This window comes from Leucoraja erinacea, chromosome 17 (genome assembly GCF_028641065.1).
Source record: "Leucoraja erinacea ecotype New England chromosome 17, Leri_hhj_1, whole genome shotgun sequence".
In the NCBI taxonomy this organism is placed as follows: Eukaryota; Metazoa; Chordata; class Chondrichthyes; order Rajiformes; family Rajidae; genus Leucoraja; species Leucoraja erinaceus.
The window spans coordinates 12,575,275-12,598,103 of record NC_073393.1 but is presented as its reverse complement, the minus strand read 5'-3'; the positions used below and the strand labels follow the sequence as shown (position 1 = coordinate 12,598,103).

Here is a 22,829-nt window from a genome sequence, read left to right as displayed (position 1 = left end):
TAAATAAACCTCGTGTATTTCTGGCCTGAATGCTACTTGAAATTAATACAAAGAGCCCTCCTGCAAATGAAATTTGGACTCGACTTGTGCAAAAGTATAGGAGACAAATTTTAAAGATCTCTTCTGGGTCAAAACACCAATCTTCCCTTTAAAGGTAAAGTGAAAAACGATCAATGACACAAATAAACAACGCTTCACATCTGCCCCATTTAGATTTTTGTTTCCACTGACAGGCAACTTAATGTGTTTTTTAATCAAAAACTAACACCAGTGCTTGTGTTAAAATTAATTTGAAGGTTGTTTTTAACACGAGGGATACATCTTGCTGGCTGTGCCCAGCAGTTCCAAAGGAAGCATCCAACATTCAGCCATTGACCCAGACTTGGCACATACGCTGAGTCAGGGATTTGCTGATGCACTTGGGGGCCCAGATTTGACAATGGGCTCATTCAGCAAAATTTGGCGTTACAACAAGCCACAATTAAGCATAGTCATTAAAACGGTCTGTGATGGTCAGTGTTGCCTCTGTAATGAAAAACAAATTGTTAGTTGTCTGCAGCATTTACATAATTTACTTTTGCTTGGAGTACAAGGTTAGTGGAGATTGTTCACTAATTATTGACAAGACTAATGAGCAATTCTTTCCTATACAGATTAGACACAACCTGTCTGAAGTATTGCTTGCCACCATGAATATTCTGTTTACCCAGTATAAAAGGTTGAAGGGTACAGGCCCAGCCACACCTGTGAGACCTCAGCGCGCAATGGAGGACAGAGACTCAGTAAGATTATATTAACTAAACCTATTGTCATTTGAGAACTGTTTTGAAATACTGAACTGTGCCAACTGCATGAACATAGACAGTAAACCCTTGTTTTAACAGACCCTTTATGACACATTTCAGTTATCGCGGATGGATCTGCCCACGCATCCCCCGGCTCTCAATGCCTCCCCGGCAACTTACAGCCCTGGCTTCCAATACCACCCCCTGGCTTGCAGAGTGAACCAGCGAGTCCTGCTTCACCCATCACATAGGTCTGGTTGGTGTGGCTGTTATTGCGACTCACCATGTAGCCCCTGGGGACAGTGCTTTCTTCAGGCTACCGCCACCAACAGGACGCACTCGGCTACTGTGGGGCTCCCTCCCCTCTTACTAGCTGCTGCTGTTGGCCGCCGCTTTGACAATTCCACTGCGGCCTCCTCCTCCTCCTCCCATCTTGGCCTCTGTCCACTCGGCTTCATTCCCCACCTCATACTCCACCTTGGAACATGTCGGTGACTCCGGGAGAGGAAGGAGGAGGAGGAGGAGGAGGCAGCAGTTGCGTTGAGCACGGACAAAGCAGCCAACAGGAAGAAGCAACAGCTGGTGAGAGGGGAGGGAGCCCCACGGTGACAGAACGCGTCTTGTCGTTCGCAGTGGGCTGAGGAAAGAGCTGACGGCAGGGGTGCAACATGAGGAGCTGCAACAACAGCCGTGTCAACCGTAACGTGCAGTAACTGGTAAGGAGGGACTCGCTGGTGCAGACCAATGGCATCAGTATCTAGTTTTCAGGTGAATCAACACAAAGTGCTGGAGTAACTCGGCAAACTGAATCAATCAGAAGAAGGATCCCAATGTCACCTATCTATGTTCTCTGGAGATGTTGCCTGACCTGTTGAGTTACTCCAGCACTTTGTGTCCTTTTGTGTATTAACGGTCATCTGCAGTTCTTTTTTTTAAACTACATACAATGATAATACCGTACTTGGTTATAGAGGACAATTTGCAACATAGGACACCATTCCCTCCCACCCCCCTGTGGTCTGTCATAACAAGGGTTTACTGTATCTGGAAAACTAAGTATCTCAAAATCTTGAGTTTTGTAATAGAAGCATCTCAGACTTTAAGGATTTATAAGGCTCATATAGTTTATTTTTAAACGTAATGTTTCATGGAAGTAGAGAGAAGATAGTGGAATTTTATTGGTGAGATATAAAAATTTAAATTTAAGGCAAGGTTTAAAGGAATATAATTAAGCTTAGGCCTTCTGGGAAATAAATCTCTTATTTTGCTGTGAATTTATGTTTTTCCATTTTACAACATATATGTGCTTCTTAATTTGTTCAGTGTCCTGCAGAAACTTTAAACATAAAGTGCAAGAAGTGAATACTGTTTGCACTCCATGCATGACATTTTTGTCTGAATCCAGATTTGTCGACTTAAACGGTGATGTTGGCAGTAATATTGACCCTGGCAGGGTTTTTTAAATTTAGTACTCGTAATCTTTTCTCAAAACTATGAATATACTTTTAGTGACAGGAAGAAGAGTCCGTTTTTTTCTTCAGGGTTCCATCATCCTCTAGTAGCAAGTTGATGAATGTGGTACATGATGACTTTCATCTTTGATATGAATAGGCAAGCTTGCTCAGTCCTTCATATTAGTAATGATATTAGATTAACTAACATTTGTGGATGCATCCTTCTATTTACTTTTTAATAATTTGTATGTATAATGTTGTTCTCTTCAAAAGTAATTCTTCCAATACCAGCTGCTTGTTTCAGTTGGAAAGCATCGGGTTCACCTTGTCTCTTAAAAAATGTTTTATTTCCTTTCATTTGTTTCCAGCAACTCAGACGCCAGGCACGTGCCTTGATAACGTTTGCTGGGATGATACCATACAGGATGGCGGGCGACACAAATGCACGCCTGGTGCAGATGGAGGTCCTCATGAACTGACACGCTTTAGGAGGGTTTTCACATTGGAACAGTAAACCAATGCAGTAATGTAATTTTATAGTCAGATTTCATTTTGTATTTTTCAGATTGGAAATAAAAATTTCTTTGTTTAAAATTTGATTTTTACATTTTTGGAGACTCTTGCCTTGTTCAATTGAATCTTTAGAGTTAAGCGGGAAATCACAAACCTGTTGTTACAAACTACTTTCATTTTATTACCCTCAGTGCACTAAGAGCTACTCTTTTATTTTGAAGTGAATTTGTATTTGATTGAGAACAGGAATTGATTGTGTTTTATACTTCTCTAACTTGGTGAAAATTGTAAGTATACAATTCATTGTTACAGCTCACTGCATAGTATCCTTGTTTGCTCTTGTTTTATGATCTTGTAATTGTAAGAGAGAAGAGAGTTCTTTCTGTGACGGTAAGCCAATGCTAGTTGGATCGCAAGGATGTAAGCAGAGGTTGTAATTCATTTTAATGAATTGCACACAACCACATAAATATATCCCCAAAATGGTATCTTCCCTTCTGGTATAAGTTTTTTGATAAATTATTTATCAGTTAACAAAAATTTGTTGATAGAAATTATTAATTGTAGTTTTGGCTTATTTTTCTTTTAGACCTCCTGTATAAGATGCTAATGAAATTACATTGCTATCAATTTAGATATCGCTCCACACCACATTCTTAATTTTACTGTTCAACTGAGCAATGTAAAATGCAGCTGCTGCCTTTTAGGATATCATTCCTGCTCAGCATCTTGCAACCTTTCACAAAGGTCATTCAACTTGCTGTGCCTGACTAACAATCTGCAGAACCTGGCCAATCAGTCTCACTTGCCCTCTGATCTTATACACCTTTTCCAAGTATGTATCCAATTCACTTTTTTGTACAATATTGTTGAATTGCTTCCACCACCCTTTTCAGGCATACATTCCAGATCATTGTAACTTACTGTGTAAAATTATTTCCCCTCTCCCCTCTTTTTGGAGAAGGAAAAGTGTCAGAATCCTATTATATTTTGTTTTGATCCATGTTGCACCTCAGTGCTATCATGGCTTGCCCGTTCATTCTCCCTTGGTACCTTTGATACAGTTGAGATCTTGCAGGAGATGGGGAACTTGCTTTGAGGAATCATAGAAAATGCACCATCTATTTGCAACACATGTTGCAAACTATCACTCCACACTCTTCAAGTTTTGTTTTACTGATTCTCTGCCAGTTTTCTTCAGGAAATTACCCTCGCCCTTATCCTCTCCAACTCTCCCTTGAAGCCAGTAGTTTGTAGCTGGTACAGTTTCACGTGAGGCTTCAACACTCCCATCCCACATCCTGGTATCTGGATCAGATGGAAGTTCACTCCTCTCAAATTATGAATTGATATATATCAGCTCTTTGATATGTGGGCACTACAACCATGCGTAAATTTGACTTTACCTCCTTCCCATACATTGATCATGTCCTTTCCAACAGAAGTCATTCTTTGGAGACAGCAAGAGTAAAATTCATAGCCACTCCTCCCCAGTTGTATCTTGAAGAAGGGAAGGCTGTACATTTCTTTTGAGGCATTTAGGTGAAAGGAAAAACTTTCAGAAAACTGATTGATTCTGGAGACCATTAAATCAAACTAGAAAATGAGCATCGATAAAGATGAAGACAATGAAGTGAACATTACTTTTTACCTTTGGCTCAGCTGGGTTTTTTTTTTTAAATTATTTGTCAAAGCATCTTTGATTATAAAGTTAAATATTTAGAACAAGTTCCTTTTTCTGTAAATGAACAAATGAATTTAACTCGGTTTGATAACAACTACAGTGGACGGCCACAGACTGATGTGCCATGGATGATTTGAGGTTGGTATTGGTGCAGCAGCTGGTGTTGTGAATCAGGCCGGCAAAAAGCAACTGCTACGATCCGGCTATTTCACAACACCAGGGTTGCATCATACCACTGGCTTCACTGCAAGATCTGCTGCTTTGGAAATGTTCTTGCATCGCCTGACGTTTGGGTAAGTGACAATAGCTAGTCAGTCAATTGTATTTTCATCATATTTGTCATTTATAAAGCAATATCAAGCACCCCTGTTCCGCAGAGGTGCCACACAGTCTGAATATTGTGGTTGCTCGCTTCAAATCGAACGTGGAAGATAATGAGCAGAGGGCACGTGTTTCCCCACAGAGGGAACATTGAAGAGCATGTTTGAAAGAAGCACTTGTTGACCTTCTTTCAATCTTCTGGAAAGTTACAAGTGGAAGTGGACGAGATGGAAAAAGCACAACAGTGCCCGATCAGCTGATATGTCATGGAAAATAAATGAAGATTCAACTAACAACAGCAGCATTGATATTAAGATTGCTAAGCGTGATCTACAAAATGGGCTGATTCTCAGAAATAGACTCTTGTCATGGATCAAGTACATTATGTGTTTCCAGTTAATTGTGGCATTTCTATACTAATATATTGGTTGCATGTTTCTTTCTATCCTATTTCCTTCTACCCAACAAACCCTCTCCATCAGTCTAAAGAAGGGTTTCGGCCCGAAACGTCGCCTATTTCCTTCGCTCCATAGATGCTGCTGCACCCGCTGAGTTTCTCCAGCAATTTTGTGAACCCTCTCCTCCATCCCAGTTAAAATAGAATGAATGAAATGCTATGAAAAAGTATCTTCATTCTCTGCATTTATGCAGATAATTCCGCATAAAACTACCCTCATCTCTATACCTATTGGGATGTAAATTAATAAGTTTAATGCTTGAAAGGGTATTGCAAATTAATATACAGTATATCTGTTTAAAATGGTTATTTTTGCACCAACTTTTGAAAATGTTAAATGTTTTTGTAGAAAATTGAAAACATGTTATGAAACAGCCGGCATTACTAAATGCAGAATTTGTATACAGAAAGTGTTGAAATGAATTTTATATAATGAAGAGAAAGCCAGTTTTTGTTTTATTTTTATCAAATGATACCAATAAACTTTTTTATATGAACCCTGATGATCTGTTCATGTATTTTTAATAATATATCACAGCCTGCAATCAAGTAAAAGTTGAATAACATCGACATTGTAACACTTTAGATTTGACATTGATGCAAACCAATTCTATGATTTAATTGTTTTATTGGGTGCTCATCAATTTGAATACGTTGAGTTAATATTGTAGAACAATTCTTTGAAGGTGGAAAAGTTTTACTTGGCTCTGTTGGGGGCAGGAGAACGACCATTTAATATAAAACGGATATATCCGCAACATGGTGACCCAGACTTGAAGGAAGTAGTTGCCTAAATGACCATGTTATTGGAACTATTATCATTGGCATTCTCTTTAATTTGTCTGACATTTAATGTGAAATTTTAATGCCCAAAGGCATTGAATGCTCAAAATCAATTATCCATGCCTTCCTCAGGCTTTAACAAAACACGATATAGAATTTTGTTTTCACTTTATTGCTATGCAATTCAGTTGTAGTTCAATTATTATACAAACTGAGGGGTTCTTGCTCTCGTCTCTTTTAATCGTCCTTTCTACATGTAGAAAGCACACTACACAAAGATGTCTGGCATTGAAAAAGCAGGACAGGCAGCACAGGGCACTCATTGCCAGTAGAGCTGCTGCCTCACAGCTTCAGTGACCTGAATTTATTCCCGAACCAGGTTTGTCTGTGTGGAGTTAGCACATTATTCCTGTGACCATGTGGGTTTCCTTCAAGTGTTCTGCTTGCCCCATATCCTAAAGACAGGAAGGTTGGCCACTAAATAGCCTCTAATATATTAGTAAGCAGTAGAATCTCAGGAGAGTTGCTGGGAATGTGGAAGGAGTGAGATAGTATCAGTGCTTGATGATGAGCATGGACTCGGTGGGCCGAGGGGCACTTTCTACATGGTCTGATTCCGTTATAATAACATCTGGAAAACACTCGGCATTTAAATTGATTCCTTTCATCGTTACACATTTTTAAATTATAATTTTTGGTATCCTATTTGTTGTGAATAAACGCATGAACTGGAATACAGTTTATGTCATTGGGTATCTCAATTTTAAATGAGAGAAAGTATAGCAAAATGAGAAGTGGTTATTTTGGATGCTGTTTTACAAGCACCCATAATAGCTTTATGGATTTCAAAGTCAATCTATTGTGACTTTGACACAATTGTGTGATGACTTTTACCCGTCCTATTGAATAGTCCTGCTCAATTGAGTAAGTGCGGGAAGGTTATCCACTAATTAGTGTAGTCTTAAGATACAACGTGAAAGTGGGCCCTTCGGCCCACTGAGTCCGCGCTGACCAGTGATCCCCGTACGCTAACACTATCCAACACACCATGGACAATTTACAATTTTTACCAAAGCCAATTAACCTACAAATCTGTATGTGTTCGGAGTGTGGGAGGAAACTGGAGATCGTAGAGAAAACCCACGCAGGTCACGGGGAGAGGATACAAATCTCCGTACAGACCTGCACCCGTAGGCAGGATCGAAACCGGGTCTCTGGCGTTGTAAGGCAGCAACTCTACCGCTGCGCCACCGTGTCGCCCAATTGAATACATACAAGTTGAAGTCTTGGCTTTGCCATCAACGGTCAAGCTTGTGCTGAAGTAAAAGCAAATGAACCATGTTGGCAAAGCTGGATTTAGAAATTGATCTCATCTGGGTTAAAAATAACTTCCCAAAATGATATATTTACCTCATTGGCTGAAAAGCGCATTGGGGTTAACGGAAGATATATTTTGTAACAACACAGGACAAGCTTCTTCCCTTTTGTATCAACATCATTCTTGCCCCTCTCAATCCTACACCTGACTTTATTTTTTATCGTCTCTCCATGCCTCCCAAAACAATTTTTGCCAAGCCTATTATATTCAATGACTCATAGGGTCACCTCTGGGTTTCTCCTGAAGCTGGTTTTGTAGTCTCTGTGTTGTATATAAATCACCCTCATTCAGAGTAGTTTGAACAAGTTTAAATTCTGGCCTCCCATTATTGGTTCTCTAGGCGAGGTATATATATATGTGTGTGTGTGTGTGTGTGGGTTTTTTAAATCAAAATGAACCAAGATTTCTGTTGACCTTTATAATAAACTATTAACCAGTTACTCCTGCCCTGGGGTGGTTGTCGGTTTAATTTACCGGCACCACTTCCTGTCACTGTTGCTGTAGATTGCTCCCATATAAAAGCCCTGCTGTTAAGCTTCAGCTATCATTATTTTCTCATCTGCTGGCAAAGAGTTGTGAACCTATACAATGGCAGATCCCACAAGCTCTGTGCAGTCTGTCCGCTCGGGAGTCAAAGCCATCTCCCATGGCAGGTTCACCATCAGTACCCAGATTAGCAATGAGGAAGACACCACGAACATCTACTGCCAACCTGATCTCACCTACGGCAGCCTTAGCTCCAACAACCTGACCCAAAACAGCGCTTTTTATCTGAGGACGTTCGGCTACAACACTCTGGATGTGGTGCCCAGCCACGAGTATTATGCCAACACCCAGGTAGCGGGAGATGGAAAGAAAAACAGACCAACCCTTGCCGACCTCCGCAGCTACATGATGGTAAGAGGCTCCACTGCCATTCCACAATGACCCCTGTTCTGCCCAAAATCACTTTTAACTTGACCTGATTCGAATCAGTGTAGATCATTAAATCACACACCACATGGTGTTCTTCCAAACGGTCTGATTTTTTTCCTTGAGAAACTAAAATTCTGGTAAGTAAGTGCCTAGAGAGGAACAGCAGTTGCTGGTTTATACTGTGGATACAAAGTGCTGTAGTAACTCAGCGGGTCAGGCATTTCTGGAGAAAAAGAGTGGGTGATGTTTCGGGTCAAGGCACTTCATCAGACCCATCCTTTTCCTCCAGAGACGCTACATGACCTGCTTAGTTACTATAGCACTTTATGTCTATATTATGCTAAATAATATGCTCATCAAACTTCTCACATGAACTCTATTTTTTCATTTTTACATTTATTGTTATCTTGAACTGTTTTCCCTTTTAGAGTCTTTGGACACAATAAATAGTCTTCATTCGTAAAATATAGTTATATAAACCCAAAATACTTCAATCAAACATTAACCTTCCAAACATCAGACATTTCCGCCACCTGCAACGTGATCCTACCACTAGTCACATCTTCCCGTCTCCACCCCATTCCGCTTTCCACAGAGACCGTTCCCTCCGCAACTCCCTGGTTAACTCATCCCTTTCCAACCAAACCACCCCCTCCTTAGGTACCTTCCCCTGCAACCGCAGGAGATGCCTGTCCCTATACCTCCTCCCTCGACTCTGTCCAGGGACCCCTACAGTCTTTTCAAGTTAGACAGAGGTTCACTTGCACTTCCTCCAACCTCATCCACTGTATCCATTGTTCAAGGTGTGGACTCTTAGACATTGGCGAGACCAAACATACACTGGGCGATCGTTTAGCTGAACACCTTGGCTCAGTCCACCTGGTCCTACCTGAACTCCCAGTTGCCAAACACTTTAATTCCTCTTTCCATTTCCACTCTGACCTTTCGGTCCTAGGCCTCCTCCATTGTCAGAGTGAGTCCATATACAAATTGGAGCACCTCATATTTAGCGTGGGCAGCTTACAACCCATCAATATGAATATTGATTTCTCTAACTTCAAGTAACCCTTGCATCCCCTCTCTCTTTCCATCCCACCCCAACTCAAGTCATTGTACTAGTCTCAAAGTCGGCTTGTTGAGTCTCATTGGCTGTAACTCGTTTTCACCTAACCCACAGCTAACAATGATCTGTTTCATTTGTCATCGTTACTTTTTTACATATCTTTCACTCATTTGTTCTATATCTTTCCATATCACCGTCTATACCTCTCGTTTCCCATTCCCATGACTCTCAGTCTGAAGAAGGGTCTCGACTCGAAACGTCACCTATTCCTTTTCTCCAGAGATGCCGTCTGAGCCACTGAGTTACTCCAGCATTTTATGTCTATCATCAGAAGCAGATCCCCAAATCTATTGACAAGTTCCATTTCCAATGGTGCAGATGCCCAAATTTCACTGGTCAAATTTTCCAGTTTTACCTGACCAGCTCAAGATATACAGGTACTAGCATTCAGCTATTATCCACGGGTGGTCACTGCTTAAAATAGGGTGATTTTCTGACTACCAATTTAAAAAAAATTAATAATGCCAAAGGTTGAGAAGAAGAGAAGAACCACTCCCATTTAGTAGCTAGCATTTAATTAACATCAGATTCTAACATTTTGGGTAGTTTACACCCCAGCGGTATGAACTTCTCCAATTTCAGTTTCAGGTAGTCCTTGCTTTCTCCCTCCTTCCCCTCCCCTTCCCAGCTCTCTCACAGCCTACTGTCTCTGCCTCCTTTCTTCTTCCCACTCCCACCCGCACATCAGTCTGAAGAAGAGTCTCGACCCGAAACGTCACCTATTCCTTAGCACCATAGATTTTTGTCTACCTAAAATTTTGGGTGCTGTTTTTTGAAAGAAATGGAACAAAGTAAAACATTTATCTCCCTAAAGAAGATTGAGACTGATTAGGGAAAAAAATGCTTGCAGTTTGGTGATAGACAGAAAGGGTAGGTAAAAGTATATAGTTTAAAAAGAATAAAATAATCTTAAAATGGGAAAGAATGGCTAGGATAGACTGGCAAATGATACTTAAAGGGTTGACGGTGGAGATGCAATGTCAAAGATTTAAAGATCGCATGGATGAACTTCAAAAATTGTTCATCCCTGTCTGGCGAAAAAATAAAACGAGAAAGGCGGCTCAACCATGGCTAACGAGGAAAATCAAGGATAGTATTAAATCCAAGGAAGAGGCATATAAATTGGTCAGAGGAAGCAGCAAACCAGAGGACCGGGAGAAATTTAGAACTCAACAGTGGAGGCCAATTCACAGATGTTTTCAAGGGGGAGTTAAGTTTAGCTCTAAGGGCTAAAGGAATCAAGGGATATGGGGAAAAAGCAGGAATGGGGTACTGATTTTAGATGATCAGTCATGATCATATTGAATGGTAGTGCTGGCTCAAAGGGCTGAATGGCCTACTCCTGCACCTATTTTTCTATGTTTCTATGAAATTGACCCTATGCTCAATGGGAAGGAAGGTAATAGAAGATTAGAAGTATCGGATCATTCATCAGACATTTAATACATGAGAATCACAGGAATAACCTTCCATTGGAATTGTAATCAGAGACAGATAAGACCCGTCTTTTTGGGGTGTTGAGGGGACTCGGCCATTAGCTTACGAATTTGATTAGAAATAGTGGCACGGTGGGGCAGTTAATAGAGCTCCTGCCTCATGATTCCATTGAGCCAGATTCAATTCTGGTCTCCAGTGTTGTGTGGAGTTTACACATTCTTCTAGGGATCTCATGGGTTTACTGAGTATGTTCTTATTTCTTCCCACATCCCAAAGGTGCATGGCTTGGTAAGTTAAGTGGATGTTGTCAATTTCCCAAGAGTGTAAAAGAGTGGTCAAATCTTGGAGGAATTGAGGAGAACCTGGGAAGAATAAAAATGAGATCAGTGTAAGTGTGGATGGGTGCTTGATGGTCAGCATGGACCCGGTGGGGCAAATAGTCAATTTCCATGTGCAGTTGTAGGAATTCGATGCAAGCCCAAAGTTGATTTAAAAACTAGGCATAGAATGACAAGGGATGAACTAGTACAAGTTAAGGATAAGTAGTGAGTACGACTTTCATTGCCTTTTGGCACACGTGTAAAATTGTGGTGGCCATCCCATGAAAGGATAGAGGCTCTGGGTACATGGGGATCTGATGGTCTTTGATGAGGATGCAAATAAATAGTTACCCAACCGCTGGCAGGGGGCTAAGATGAATCTTGAGTGAACTTACGAAATATTAAATGTATTAGTCATTACCCAGCTCAGAAGGAGCAACTTGAGGTCAGCCGTGGGCATAAGCTTGGCTGGAGGTTGTCTCATGATATCTTCTTTGGAACGGAATAGCGTGCAGTTCTAAATTAGATGCTGCCCTGTAAATGGTGTGCAGTCTGGTACAATGGAGTTGTCTAAAATAGATCAAAATAAAACTATGAAACATTTTAAGTATATGGTAGGTTCAGGAGTATTTGAAAAGAGAATCAGCAGGCTAATATTTTAGACAATACTCTGAAGAGTATTTAGAGATGATATCACATTTTGAACATGCAGTTTTTTGTTACAAAGATGTTGAAACTAGTCCTTTGATGTCGCCAGGACTAAGGGTCTGAGCTATAGGCAGAGGTTGAGTAAGCGGGGACTCTGTGCCTTGGAGCGCAGGAGGATGAAGGGTGATCTTATAGAGGCGTATAAGATCATGAGAGGAATAGATTGGGTGGGAGCACAGATTCCTTTGCCCAGAGTAGGGGAATCGAGGACCAGAGGATATAGGTTTAAGGTGATGGGGAAAAATATTTAATAGGAATCTGAGGGGTAACTTTTTCACACAAAGGGTGGTGGGTGTATGGAACAAGTTGCCAGAGGAGGTTGTTGAGGCTGGGACTATCCCAATGTTTAAGAAACAGTTAGACAGGTACATGGATAGGACAGGTTTGGAGGGATATGGACCAAACGCAGGCAGGTGGGACTAGTGTAGCTGGGACATGTTGGCCGGTGTGGGCAAGTAGGGGCTGAAGGCACTGTTTCCACAATGTACCACTCTGTGACTCCAAAGATGTAATAAGGTGTAATCATAATGATGTGTATGAGTTCACTCATTCTACTACCTGATGTGCACAGATTGATAAATTATTGAAATGATTCCATTGCCTTCCAGGATACAGAACAACATTCCCCTCCTTCGTATGAAAGTAGAACCCATGATGAACTTGGCAAAGGAGAGGGACAAATGAACGATGACAAGGTTCCAGTAGAGCCTGTCCGGTTTGGTTGGATAAAAGGTGTCCTGGTATGTCCTCTTTCTTCCCCGTGCTACAATTCTGCATAAAAAGAGAATTGGGATAGTCTGTTATAATGTTTATTCCTCAACAACTAATTAGTTTCTAATATCAGCCAGCGATAGATAATGACGCTGTCCTAATGACAAGGCATCAGGTGTTTAATACAGCTTTCATGTGTTGTAATGGATTGATCAGTCAGTGCCAATTATAACCTTCAGTAATGTTGCAAGCTGTGAAAGATGGACAATTTAAAAATGATTTTAAACTCTGTTTGCATGCTCAAGTATTTACTTCACATGCATCACTCCAAAAGAGAGTGCTGTTGCAGACATATCTGTGAAGAATGTATGAAGGCACTTAAGGATGAAGAAATTCTTCTCTCTCCTGTGAGAACCTCTCTCTCAGGGGCGACACAGTGGCACAGCTGTTGAGTTTCTGCCTTGCAGCTCCACAGACCCGGGTCCGATCCTGACTACGGGTGCTGTTTGTACGGAGTTTGTACATTCTCCCCGTGACTGCGTGGGTTTTCCCCGGGTGTCCTGGTTTCCTCCCACACTCCAAAGACGTGCATGTTTGTTGGTTAATTGGCTTCTGTAAATTGTCCCTGGTGTGGAGGATAGGACTAGTGTACGGAGATCGCTGGCCGGCGCGTACTCAGTGGACCGAAGGGCCTGTTCAACACTGCTTCTCCTCCGTAATGCCTACAGCTTTCATGCTCTTTAATCGAGTCTGTAAAAGGGTCCTGAAACATTATCTGTCCATTATTCTCCACTGGTGCTGTCTAACCGCTAAGATCCCCCAGTGGTTTATTATTTGCATTACAAGTTTTTATTTTTTTAGACGGAGGTCCAGGCGCTGCCTTGGACTGCCATCCATACGAAGGTTGTGGAAGACTTTCACGAAAGGCTTCTGCACAGTTGTTAGTTATATATTCTCAGCAAACACATCCAACGTTTTATAAGTTCCTCGTGTCAAAATCTGCTTTTAATATTGACAAGAAACCCAACAAATACATTCTTAAAATGTTGGTTCAGAAAATGGATGACAGTTCCCAGTCTTCTTTTTGACATGTCGCTATGGTGCTGCCTTTCCTGGTAATAATGCTTCTTCATTTATAACGTTTCACTGACAATTGCAGTCTGTTTATGCAAGCCTTCACAGAATTGAGCAATTAATGTAGATATCTATCTAAGAGATACAAGAGAAAAAAGCTTCACAACAAAATCAGTTCCTTACTAAAGACAGTGTTACTTTCTTTGGTGCTATACAAGAGATCAGAATTGGCATGAATCAACTTGATGTGCATAGTGGATGAACCTGTGTCCAGTTAGAACATTAATACCATTTATGTTATCCGAGTAAATAATGAGGGAAATCATCTAGATTTACCTATTATGATGATAATTATTGAATGTTGTGATTGCTGTCATGCTGTCAGAGGATCCAGTGGAGGTTTACGAGAATGATTCCAGGAATAAGTGGGTTAACATATGATGGGTGTTTGATGGCACTGGGCCTATACTCAATGGAGTTTAGAAGGATGAGGGAGACCTCATTGAAACTTACCGAATAGTGAAAGGTCTGGATAGAGTAGAGGTGGAGAGGATGTTTCCACTAGTGGGAAAGTCTAGGACCAGAGGGCACAGCCTCAGAATAAAAGTACAAATTACATTTATGTGTGGAGACCGGTAGAATGTTGTTGGAATATTTCTTTGAGGTCATTGGCTAGTGCCTCATTGACCAGAAAATTGTACCAATGTTTCATTTGCCCATTATACATGATATTAATTCTTAATCAACTTCATCTTGAACTTGCACCTGAGGTGAAACTTTTCAGGCATTATGGAGCAGTAATTCAATCGATAGCTTCTGATGACAAAGTAAATATTATGAATTAAAGTTATGAAGGTTAAACCAATACTATCACCAACTAGAGAGCAGTCCAGAGCTTCCATCTGCCTTATTGCAGAACCTCGGGCTATCTTTATACTGGACTTTATCTTGCACTAAAAGTTATTCTCCATCCTGTATCTGTACACTGTGGACAGCATGATTGTAAGACTTGCATAGTCTTTCCGCTGACTGGATAGCACGCAACAAAAGCTTTTCACCGCACCTCAGTACACGTGACAGTAAACCAATCCAAACAAGGGTTTTAACCTGCTACTTATTATTTGACTTTTATTACATTAATTATATTGCAAATATACTACATGCTCTGTGATTAGATAAGACTTTTGTAGGTGACCTTAGGTGCATTCCCTTGGCATTACGGAGATTGTACGTTCTCCCTGTGACCGTGTAGGTTTACTCCAGGAGCTACGGTTTCCTCCCACATTCCAAAGACGTACAGGTTTGTAGGTTAATTGCCTTCGGTAAAAAATGTAAATTGGCCCGAGTGTGTAGTACTGGTGTACAGGGATAGCTGGTCAGCGCAGACCCGGTGGGCCGAAAGGCACGGTATCTCTAAACTAAACTAAACTACATATGTACTGCAATTCCTAAGAAACTACAGAGAAAGTACATTGTGCACATCATAGTGATCTGGCTCAACTGACTGAATGTGAGTGTCATTTTGAATGCATGTTTTATATGTTGATTTCCACCCAAGGTTCGATGTATGCTGAATATCTGGGGCGTTATTCTGTATTTACGGTTATCATGGATTACTGCACAGGCTGGAATAGGTAAGAGAGGATTTGCGAACTTTGAGTTTTTTTTGTGTAATTCGGTCCATGATGAATATCAGCCACCAATTTACACTAACCCTACATTAACCCTAGATTAATCCCTATTTTATTCTCCTCGCATCCTCCCCAACTCTGCAGCAAACCATGTGCCGTGAGGACTAAGTACTTTGAGTGCCTCTCAAAGTGCTAATGGGTGGCACAGAAGCGCAGCATTAGAGTTGCTCCCTCATAGCGTGAGAGGCCTGGGTTCAATCCTGACTAAGGGTGTTGTCTGTGTGGAGTTTGTACGTTCTCCCTGTGCCTGCGTGGCTTTTCTCCGGGTGCTGCAGTTTCCTCCCACCTTCCAAAGATATGCAGGTTTGTAGATTAATTGGCTTCTGCAAATTGTCCCTACTGCGTAGGATAGAACTAGTGTATAGATAATTGCTGGCTGGTTGGTGCTCACGTTGTTGGCCAATGGGCCTGTTTCCGAGTTGTTTCGCTAAACTTAACTAACTTAAACTAAAAGGTAACTGGAGCAACGCTATATCATTGACGTGATGTACATGGAATAATTCTTATAGTTTATCTGTGTCTTTGAAAGTTTGTTACAATAATTCCACTGGCTCCCTTTCGGGTCAATAGAGGATCCATTGTATATTGTAGCACTGGACCACATCATAATCTCTGCTCCTCATTAAGAAGGTCACTTTGTCCCTCAATGTCCTGCACTATCACCAGAAAATCAGTTGGGATCATCATTCATTAAACTCTGCATAAAAAGTATGCATGTGTGCAACAAGGATAGGGCAGGACTATGTTCAGCCGTGATATTTTGGTGCAAGTGAATGAGTTTTGCCTCAACAAGAATACATCGTAAATTAATTCACTTTCAATTATAATTTTGATATAACATTACAATATCCAAACCTGTGATGATGTCTTAATACCGCCCCATAGGATGTGGTGTCAATTTTTGTTTCATGTGCTCATGTGAAGTCCGTAGGATGTCTAATTACATCAATATGGTTCATTATTGCAATTTGTTGATGTTATGTGACTTCAGTAGTGTTTCATGCACTGGGAACACAGGGGCGGATGGAATGGACTACTGCATGCAGGTAGGATTTAAAGAGACAGTTGAAAGGAGAAACATAATCGGATGATAAATGAATGAAACCATCACTCCATTTGCAGTTAAAGGAAGAGGGAACAAAGAGTTTGAGAAAAATAAAGAAACGGACCGAAAGTGCAGGCAAGCAATATAACAGAGCTGGCTTTGCAAGAATCTGTTGCTGAGATGATTGTAATTTGTACCACTATATACCCTGATCATGGGTCAATATGTCAACATACCTGAAGCAAGCTAAAATCTATTAGGCTATTAGACTCTGTGCCAGCTACAGGTGCCCTTGCAAATAAATATAATCTTAAAGCAATGGATATTTTTGATTGTGGTGAAAATGGCAATAATTTTGATTTTGTTTGCTTCCATTACAGCTTTGACGTGGTTAATCATCATCATGTCTGTAGTCGTAACCAGCATAACAGGTTTATCCATATCAGCAATATCTACTAACGGCAAAGTCAAGTCAGGTAGACTTTGGTTAATGATTCTTCATGTTGTAGACCGCAAATTTGTCTAGTAGAATTTATATTGGCCTTTTAATCTCAGGGGTCGACATGTGTTAGTGAGGGCAGGCCTGAAGGGAAGGGTATGAGCAGCTCATGGGAAAAGGATATGAGGACAATTGAGGTGAACCATTTCCAGATTCTGTTTAATTTATTCTGTAATAGTGGTAGAAACCAGAGCAGGAAATCTGCTCGCATTCCTGTGAGAATAAAGTTGTGCGACTTCTAATTTAATTCTTGGATTCATAAGTTATAGGAACAAAATTCGGCCCATCAAGTCTACTCCGCCATTCAATCATGGCTGATCTATCTTTTGCTCTCAACTCCATTCTCCTGCCTTCTGCCCATAATCCCTGACACCCTTACTAAGCAAGAATCTGTCAATCTGCACCTTAAAAATGATTTGGCCTCCGTGGCCGTCTGTGGCAATGAATTCCATAGATTCACCACCCTCCGACTAAAGAAATTCCTCCTCATCTCCTTTTTAAAGGTACGTCCTTTTATTCTAAGGCTATGGCCTCGGGTCCTAGACCCTCCCACTAGTGGAAACATTTTCTCCACATCCTCTCTATCCAGACCTTTTGCTTTTCAGTAGGTTTCAATTAGGTCCCCCCTCATTCTTCTAAACTCCGGCGAGTATAGGCCCAGATTCAGATTCATCAAACGCTCATCAATGTTAACTCACTCATTCCTGGATTGTTGAAAATGATAGGACTTTTGGTTTGTATGATAATGTGTTCTATACTCGCAGCCAATTGTTTTATATTCCTGTGGTCTTTCTTGCTACTTTTCAGGTGGTACATATTTCCTCATCTCCAGGAGCCTCGGGCCGGAGCTTGGAGGTTCCATTGGTCTCATTTTTGCTTTTGCAAATGCAGTGGCGGTTTCTATGCATACTGTAGGATTCGCTGAGACTGTCAGGGATCTCCTCATTGTAAGTTACACTGCTTTAAACATATTCTTCTTCGAAGAATCAAAATCTAATTCAAGACAACTCTCAAGATCAATGAGCTCAGAATTGCCTTGCTGGTGATTGTTGATATCAGCTTATATGATTTTGAAATACAGCATGGAAACACCCCTTCGGCCCATCAAGTCCAATGATCACCCGTTCATACTGGTTCCATGTTATCCCACTCTCTATGTACTAGGGGCAATTTACATTGAATAATTAACCGATGAACCCGCACGCCTTTGGGATGTGGGAGGCAACTGGAGAACCCAGAGGTGACCCATGTGGTCACGGAGATTGTGCAAACTCCACATGGACAATACCTGAGGCCAGGGTCACACATGAGTCTCCAGCATTGTGAGGTAACAGCTCTACCAGCTGCACCTCTTTCCAGATTTTAGTTTAGTTTAGTTTATACATACAGTGCGGAAACAGGCCCTTCGGCCTACCGAGTCTGCACCGGCCAGTGATCCACGGACACTAACACTATCCTGCACACACTAGGGACAATTTACACTTATACCAAGCCAATTAACCTACAAACCTGTGCACCTTTGGAGGGTGGGAGGAATCCAAAGATCTCGGAGAAAACCCACTTAGTGTATCTGCTTTCATATTGTGTTCCCCCCTCTATGGTAAAAAGCTTGCTCAAAAAATATTCTGACTTTCTTCTACCCCATGATATCTGATGCCTCCCATAATTATGTATATGTTTCAGTTAGGTCTCCACTCAACCTCTGACATTTCAGAGAAAACAATCCAAGTGGTCATGTTATAAAGCTTCATTAGAACTTCCTGACTTTTATACTCAATACCCTGACCAATTACTTTTGTTGCCACTTGCAGAGAGCTATGGACTTGGACCCCAAGATCCCTCTGTATATTAATGCCATTAAAGGTCTTGCTAGGGAGAATGTACAAACTCTGTAGTTGGGATTGAACCTGTGTCTCTGGAGCTGCAAGGCAGCATCTCTACCACTGCGCCACCATGTCACAGAGAAAACAGGGAACATTAGCAACATGCCCCAGTTTGCAGAATATGTTTTTTTTTTTTTGACATTGGGAAAAGATCATTTCTATTCTAGGACAACAGATTTTATCTCGTTCTCCTCATAGAGAGCTGTAGACACAGCATTTGCATGGATAAATAGTTGTGGAACCTCTGCAATTTTCATCCAAGTGACTTTCATTTATTCTTGAAAGTATCTAAGTGAGTAATATATGGTATTCCTGGCTGGTTGAATACAGGTGACTTTGCTAGCAGTAGTCCCAGTAGTTCATGTGGATTGTAATTAAGTATACTGAATTTATGCAATGTTGTTGTTATAATTGGTAACAAAACTATTCCACAATATCTAAAATTACATTCTTAATGTGTATGTGATTTATTGCTACTTTATACAAAACTCCCAGTAATTTAGATGCATTTTTAACATTTCCACAGGAGCACAGTGCAACAATAGTGGACCCCACAAATGATATCCGGATTATTGGAGTCCTAACGGTTACAGTGCTACTTGGGATTTCTCTGGCAGGGATGGAATGGGAAGCGAAGGTAAAGTCACAGAAACTAACTTCACCCAAACAATTCCCAAATGCTATCTGCTCCTCACAGAATCTGGCTACCGAGAAATCCTGCCAAAGAGTCTGCCAAAGTACCAGAGAATTGGAAAACTACCAGTGTAAAGGGAGGTACAAAATGGTAGCTTTAGGCCGTTTAGCCATATACCTACCGGGGGTGGATTAAATTATTAACTAAAATTGCAGCACAATTGGGAAATAATCATCCAATCTGTAAATATACTCAAGAACTCTGCCCTGACACTCCCAGATGTGAGAGGGATCAGGGATGGCATGGTGGTGCAGCGATAGAGATGCTGCCTTACAGCGCCAGAGTCTCAGGTTCCATCCTGACTATGGATGCTGTCTGTACAGAGTTTGTACGTCCTCCCTGTGACCATGTGGGTTTTCCCTGGGTGCTCCGGTTTCCTCCCACAATCTAAAGACGTACAGGTTTGTAGGTTAATTGGCTTTGGTAAAATTGTAACTTATCCCCAGTGTGTAGGATAGTGATAGTGAACGGATGATCGCAGGTTGGCACGGACTCAGCAGTCCGGAGGGCCTATTTCCACACTGTATCTCTAAAGTCTAAAGTCAAGAGAATAGAAATTCTTCAGTGTCAACTAGGCTGCTTGGAGGAGAAATCATGTCTGACAAATGTATTAGAGCTTTTTGGTAAGTTTCAGTCAGAGAGGATAGAGTAGATAGATAAGATGCCTTGTCAAAAGTTGTCAGAAGATGAGATCCATATTAGCATGGATGGAGGTTTGCTAACAGACCAAAAGCAGCAAGAGGGGAAAAGGTTTAAGAAGGAACTGCAAATGCTGGAAAATGGAAGGTAGACAAAAATGCTGGAGAAACCCAGCGGGTGAGGCAGCATCTATGGAGCGAAGGAAATGGGCAACGTTTCGGGTCGAAACCCTTCTTCAGAAGGAAAAGGGGTCACTTTCAGGATGGCAACCAGTAACTAATAGGGTAGCGGATGAATCAGTGGTAGGACATGACTGGTAGAATATATTTGGAGCAAGGAGACAAATGTAGCTAAATTTGACAAACAACAATGAGTGTAGGGGAAGTCGCAAGGAGGTTGCAAACAGCTTACAGAGAGATAGTGAGTGAGCAAAATGTTGGTAATTGGAGGGTAATGTGAAATATATAACTTTGGCAGGAAGAACAAAAGGACAGGATACTATTTAAATGGAAAAGAACTGGATAAAATTCCTTAACCCTGTTGATATGTTCTGAATCAAGCTCTGGGCTGCAGCACAAAGAGATTTGCTTGTTCTTATGTACAACAGACAGTAGGCTGCAGAGACGAATGGAATGGTGACCATTATTTCAAGAGGACTGTAGTGTAGGAGGTCTAACTGCAACTATACCAGATATGAGTGAGACCACATCTGATGCACTGCAAACAATTTTGATCCTCCTATTTAAGAAAATGTATTTCATTGGATGCAATTCAGAAAAGTTTAGTTTAGAGGTAGAGCACGGAAACAGGCCCCTTGGCCCACTGAGTCCACGCCAACAAGCAGTCCCTGCACACTGACGTCATTCTACACACACTAGGGACAATTTACAATTATACAAAGCCAATTAACCTGCAACCCTGTCTGTCTTTGGAGTGTGGGAGGATCCCGGAGAAAACCAAATCAGGTCACGGGGAGAACATACAAACTCCATACAGACAGCACCTATGATCAGGACTGAACCTGGGTCTCCGGCACTGTAAGGCAGCAACTCTACCACTGCACCACCGTGCCGCCCTCCAGAAGTTGGACGCAGTTTAGAGGAGATTCATGATACTACAGATAAAATATTAAACAGAGAGGGGCACTTTTTATTGGTGTTGAGAGGAATGAGAAGCCATCTTATTGGAACCTATATGACCCTCTGATCTTTTATCGGGATAAAGGCTGTAAGGAAGCTCCCTCTTGTTAGAGTGTCTAGAACCAGAAGGCATGCTCTCAGAATAAGACCAAGATGAAGACGAATATCTACTCTCAATGCTCTCAGATCTGTGAGTGAAGAAAGCTGCATGGGCAGAGTACATGCATGTTTAGGTCTTAGACAGATAGATTTCTCATCAGTTGTGGAGAAGTGACAGAAAAGTGAACTTGAGGAATGGTAAATTGGCCATGGTCCTGTTGAATGATGGAACAGGCTCAATGGGCTGAATGGCCACCTCCTGTCCTTTCATAGTCAGTGGCCGAGAAGGAGGAGTAAAATGGTGATGATGCCAAGCAAAGTGAGGAGGTTTAAGTAGATTTTCAAAGATGAATTAATCATGAAGACAGCTTGGATCTTGTTCAGTTTACTTCAGTTCAGAGATACAGCGCGAAACAGGCCCTTCCTGTGAATAAGGGCAAAAATAAATCATGCCTTGTATTTTTGCTACAAAGAAAACCCTCCTCTGTTTTTCTTTCTGATAGGCACAAGTTGGCTTCTTCTTTGTGATTGTTGTGTCCCTTGCAAATTATATTGTGGGGACAGTTATCCCACCATCAAAGGAGAAACAGGCCCAAGGCTTCTTCAGTTACCGAGGTGCGTATGACGTTTCCCATTTGGGGAGGTGGCTTATTTTAAAGTTGTTTTATTAGTTTGGTTAGATATACAGAGCGGAAACAGGCCCTTCGGCCCACCGGGTCCAGGCCGACCAGCGAATCCCGCACACACACACACACACACACACACACACACACACACACACACACACACACACACACACACACACACACACACACACACACACACACACACACACACACACACACACACACACACACACACACACACACACACACACACACACACACACACACACACACACACACACTAAGAACAATTTTTACATTTACCAATCATACATACCTGTACACCTTTGGCGTGGGAGGAAACCGAAGATCTCGGAGAAAACCCAAGCGGTCATCTCTGAACTGGGTAGAATGTACCATCTCCATACAGACAGCACCTGTAGTCAGGATCGAACCCGGGTATCTGGAGCTGCAAGCGCTGTAAGGCAACAACTCTACCACTGTGCCGTGCCGCCCTTATGATTGCCAAATTGCAGTGAATCATTTCCTCTAAAGTAGGCATTGCCAACTTATTGAGCAGAGCTATGGTACGGGATTATTTGTACTTGATAATGCAGCAGCACAAGATCTCTCTCCTACTCATTGCCTTAAATGACATATGGTGGTCGATGTGAAGGGGTATAGGTGACTTCAGTCTCATGAATTAGTCATTGGGAATATTCCCACCGTAACTGTTGCTGGAAAATGGGCAATTGTAGATATTGAGTAAGTGACAAATGAATGTTAGATTCCCACAAATTAATATATTGACAATGCTCATTGTTTTAAGTTTATAATAAATTAAATGACATTTCAGGAATGTATTCAAAATC

General features: G+C 41.4%; 2 protein-coding genes across 2 annotated transcripts in view; both read left to right on the top strand.

The window, feature by feature from the left end:
* Positions 1-2,833, top strand: part of nup93 (nucleoporin 93) — a 96,326-nt gene extending 93,493 nt beyond the window's left edge. The window contains exons 21-22 of the mRNA XM_055648562.1: positions 654-782; positions 2,608-2,833. Coding sequence (XP_055504537.1) covers positions 654-782; positions 2,608-2,718 — 240 coding nt within the window. The 3' untranslated portion in view covers positions 2,719-2,833. The remainder of the gene's footprint in view (positions 1-653; positions 783-2,607) is intronic.
* A 3,447-nt stretch (positions 2,834-6,280) lies between these two features.
* Positions 6,281-22,829, top strand: part of slc12a3 (solute carrier family 12 member 3) — a 41,629-nt gene continuing 25,080 nt past the window's right edge. Inside the window, exons 1-7 of the mRNA XM_055648567.1 lie at positions 6,281-8,272; positions 12,487-12,618; positions 15,222-15,297; positions 16,780-16,875; positions 17,706-17,845; positions 19,308-19,418; positions 21,856-21,967. Coding sequence (XP_055504542.1) covers positions 7,964-8,272; positions 12,487-12,618; positions 15,222-15,297; positions 16,780-16,875; positions 17,706-17,845; positions 19,308-19,418; positions 21,856-21,967 — 976 coding nt within the window. The 5' untranslated portion in view covers positions 6,281-7,963. The remainder of the gene's footprint in view (positions 8,273-12,486; positions 12,619-15,221; positions 15,298-16,779; positions 16,876-17,705; positions 17,846-19,307; positions 19,419-21,855; positions 21,968-22,829) is intronic.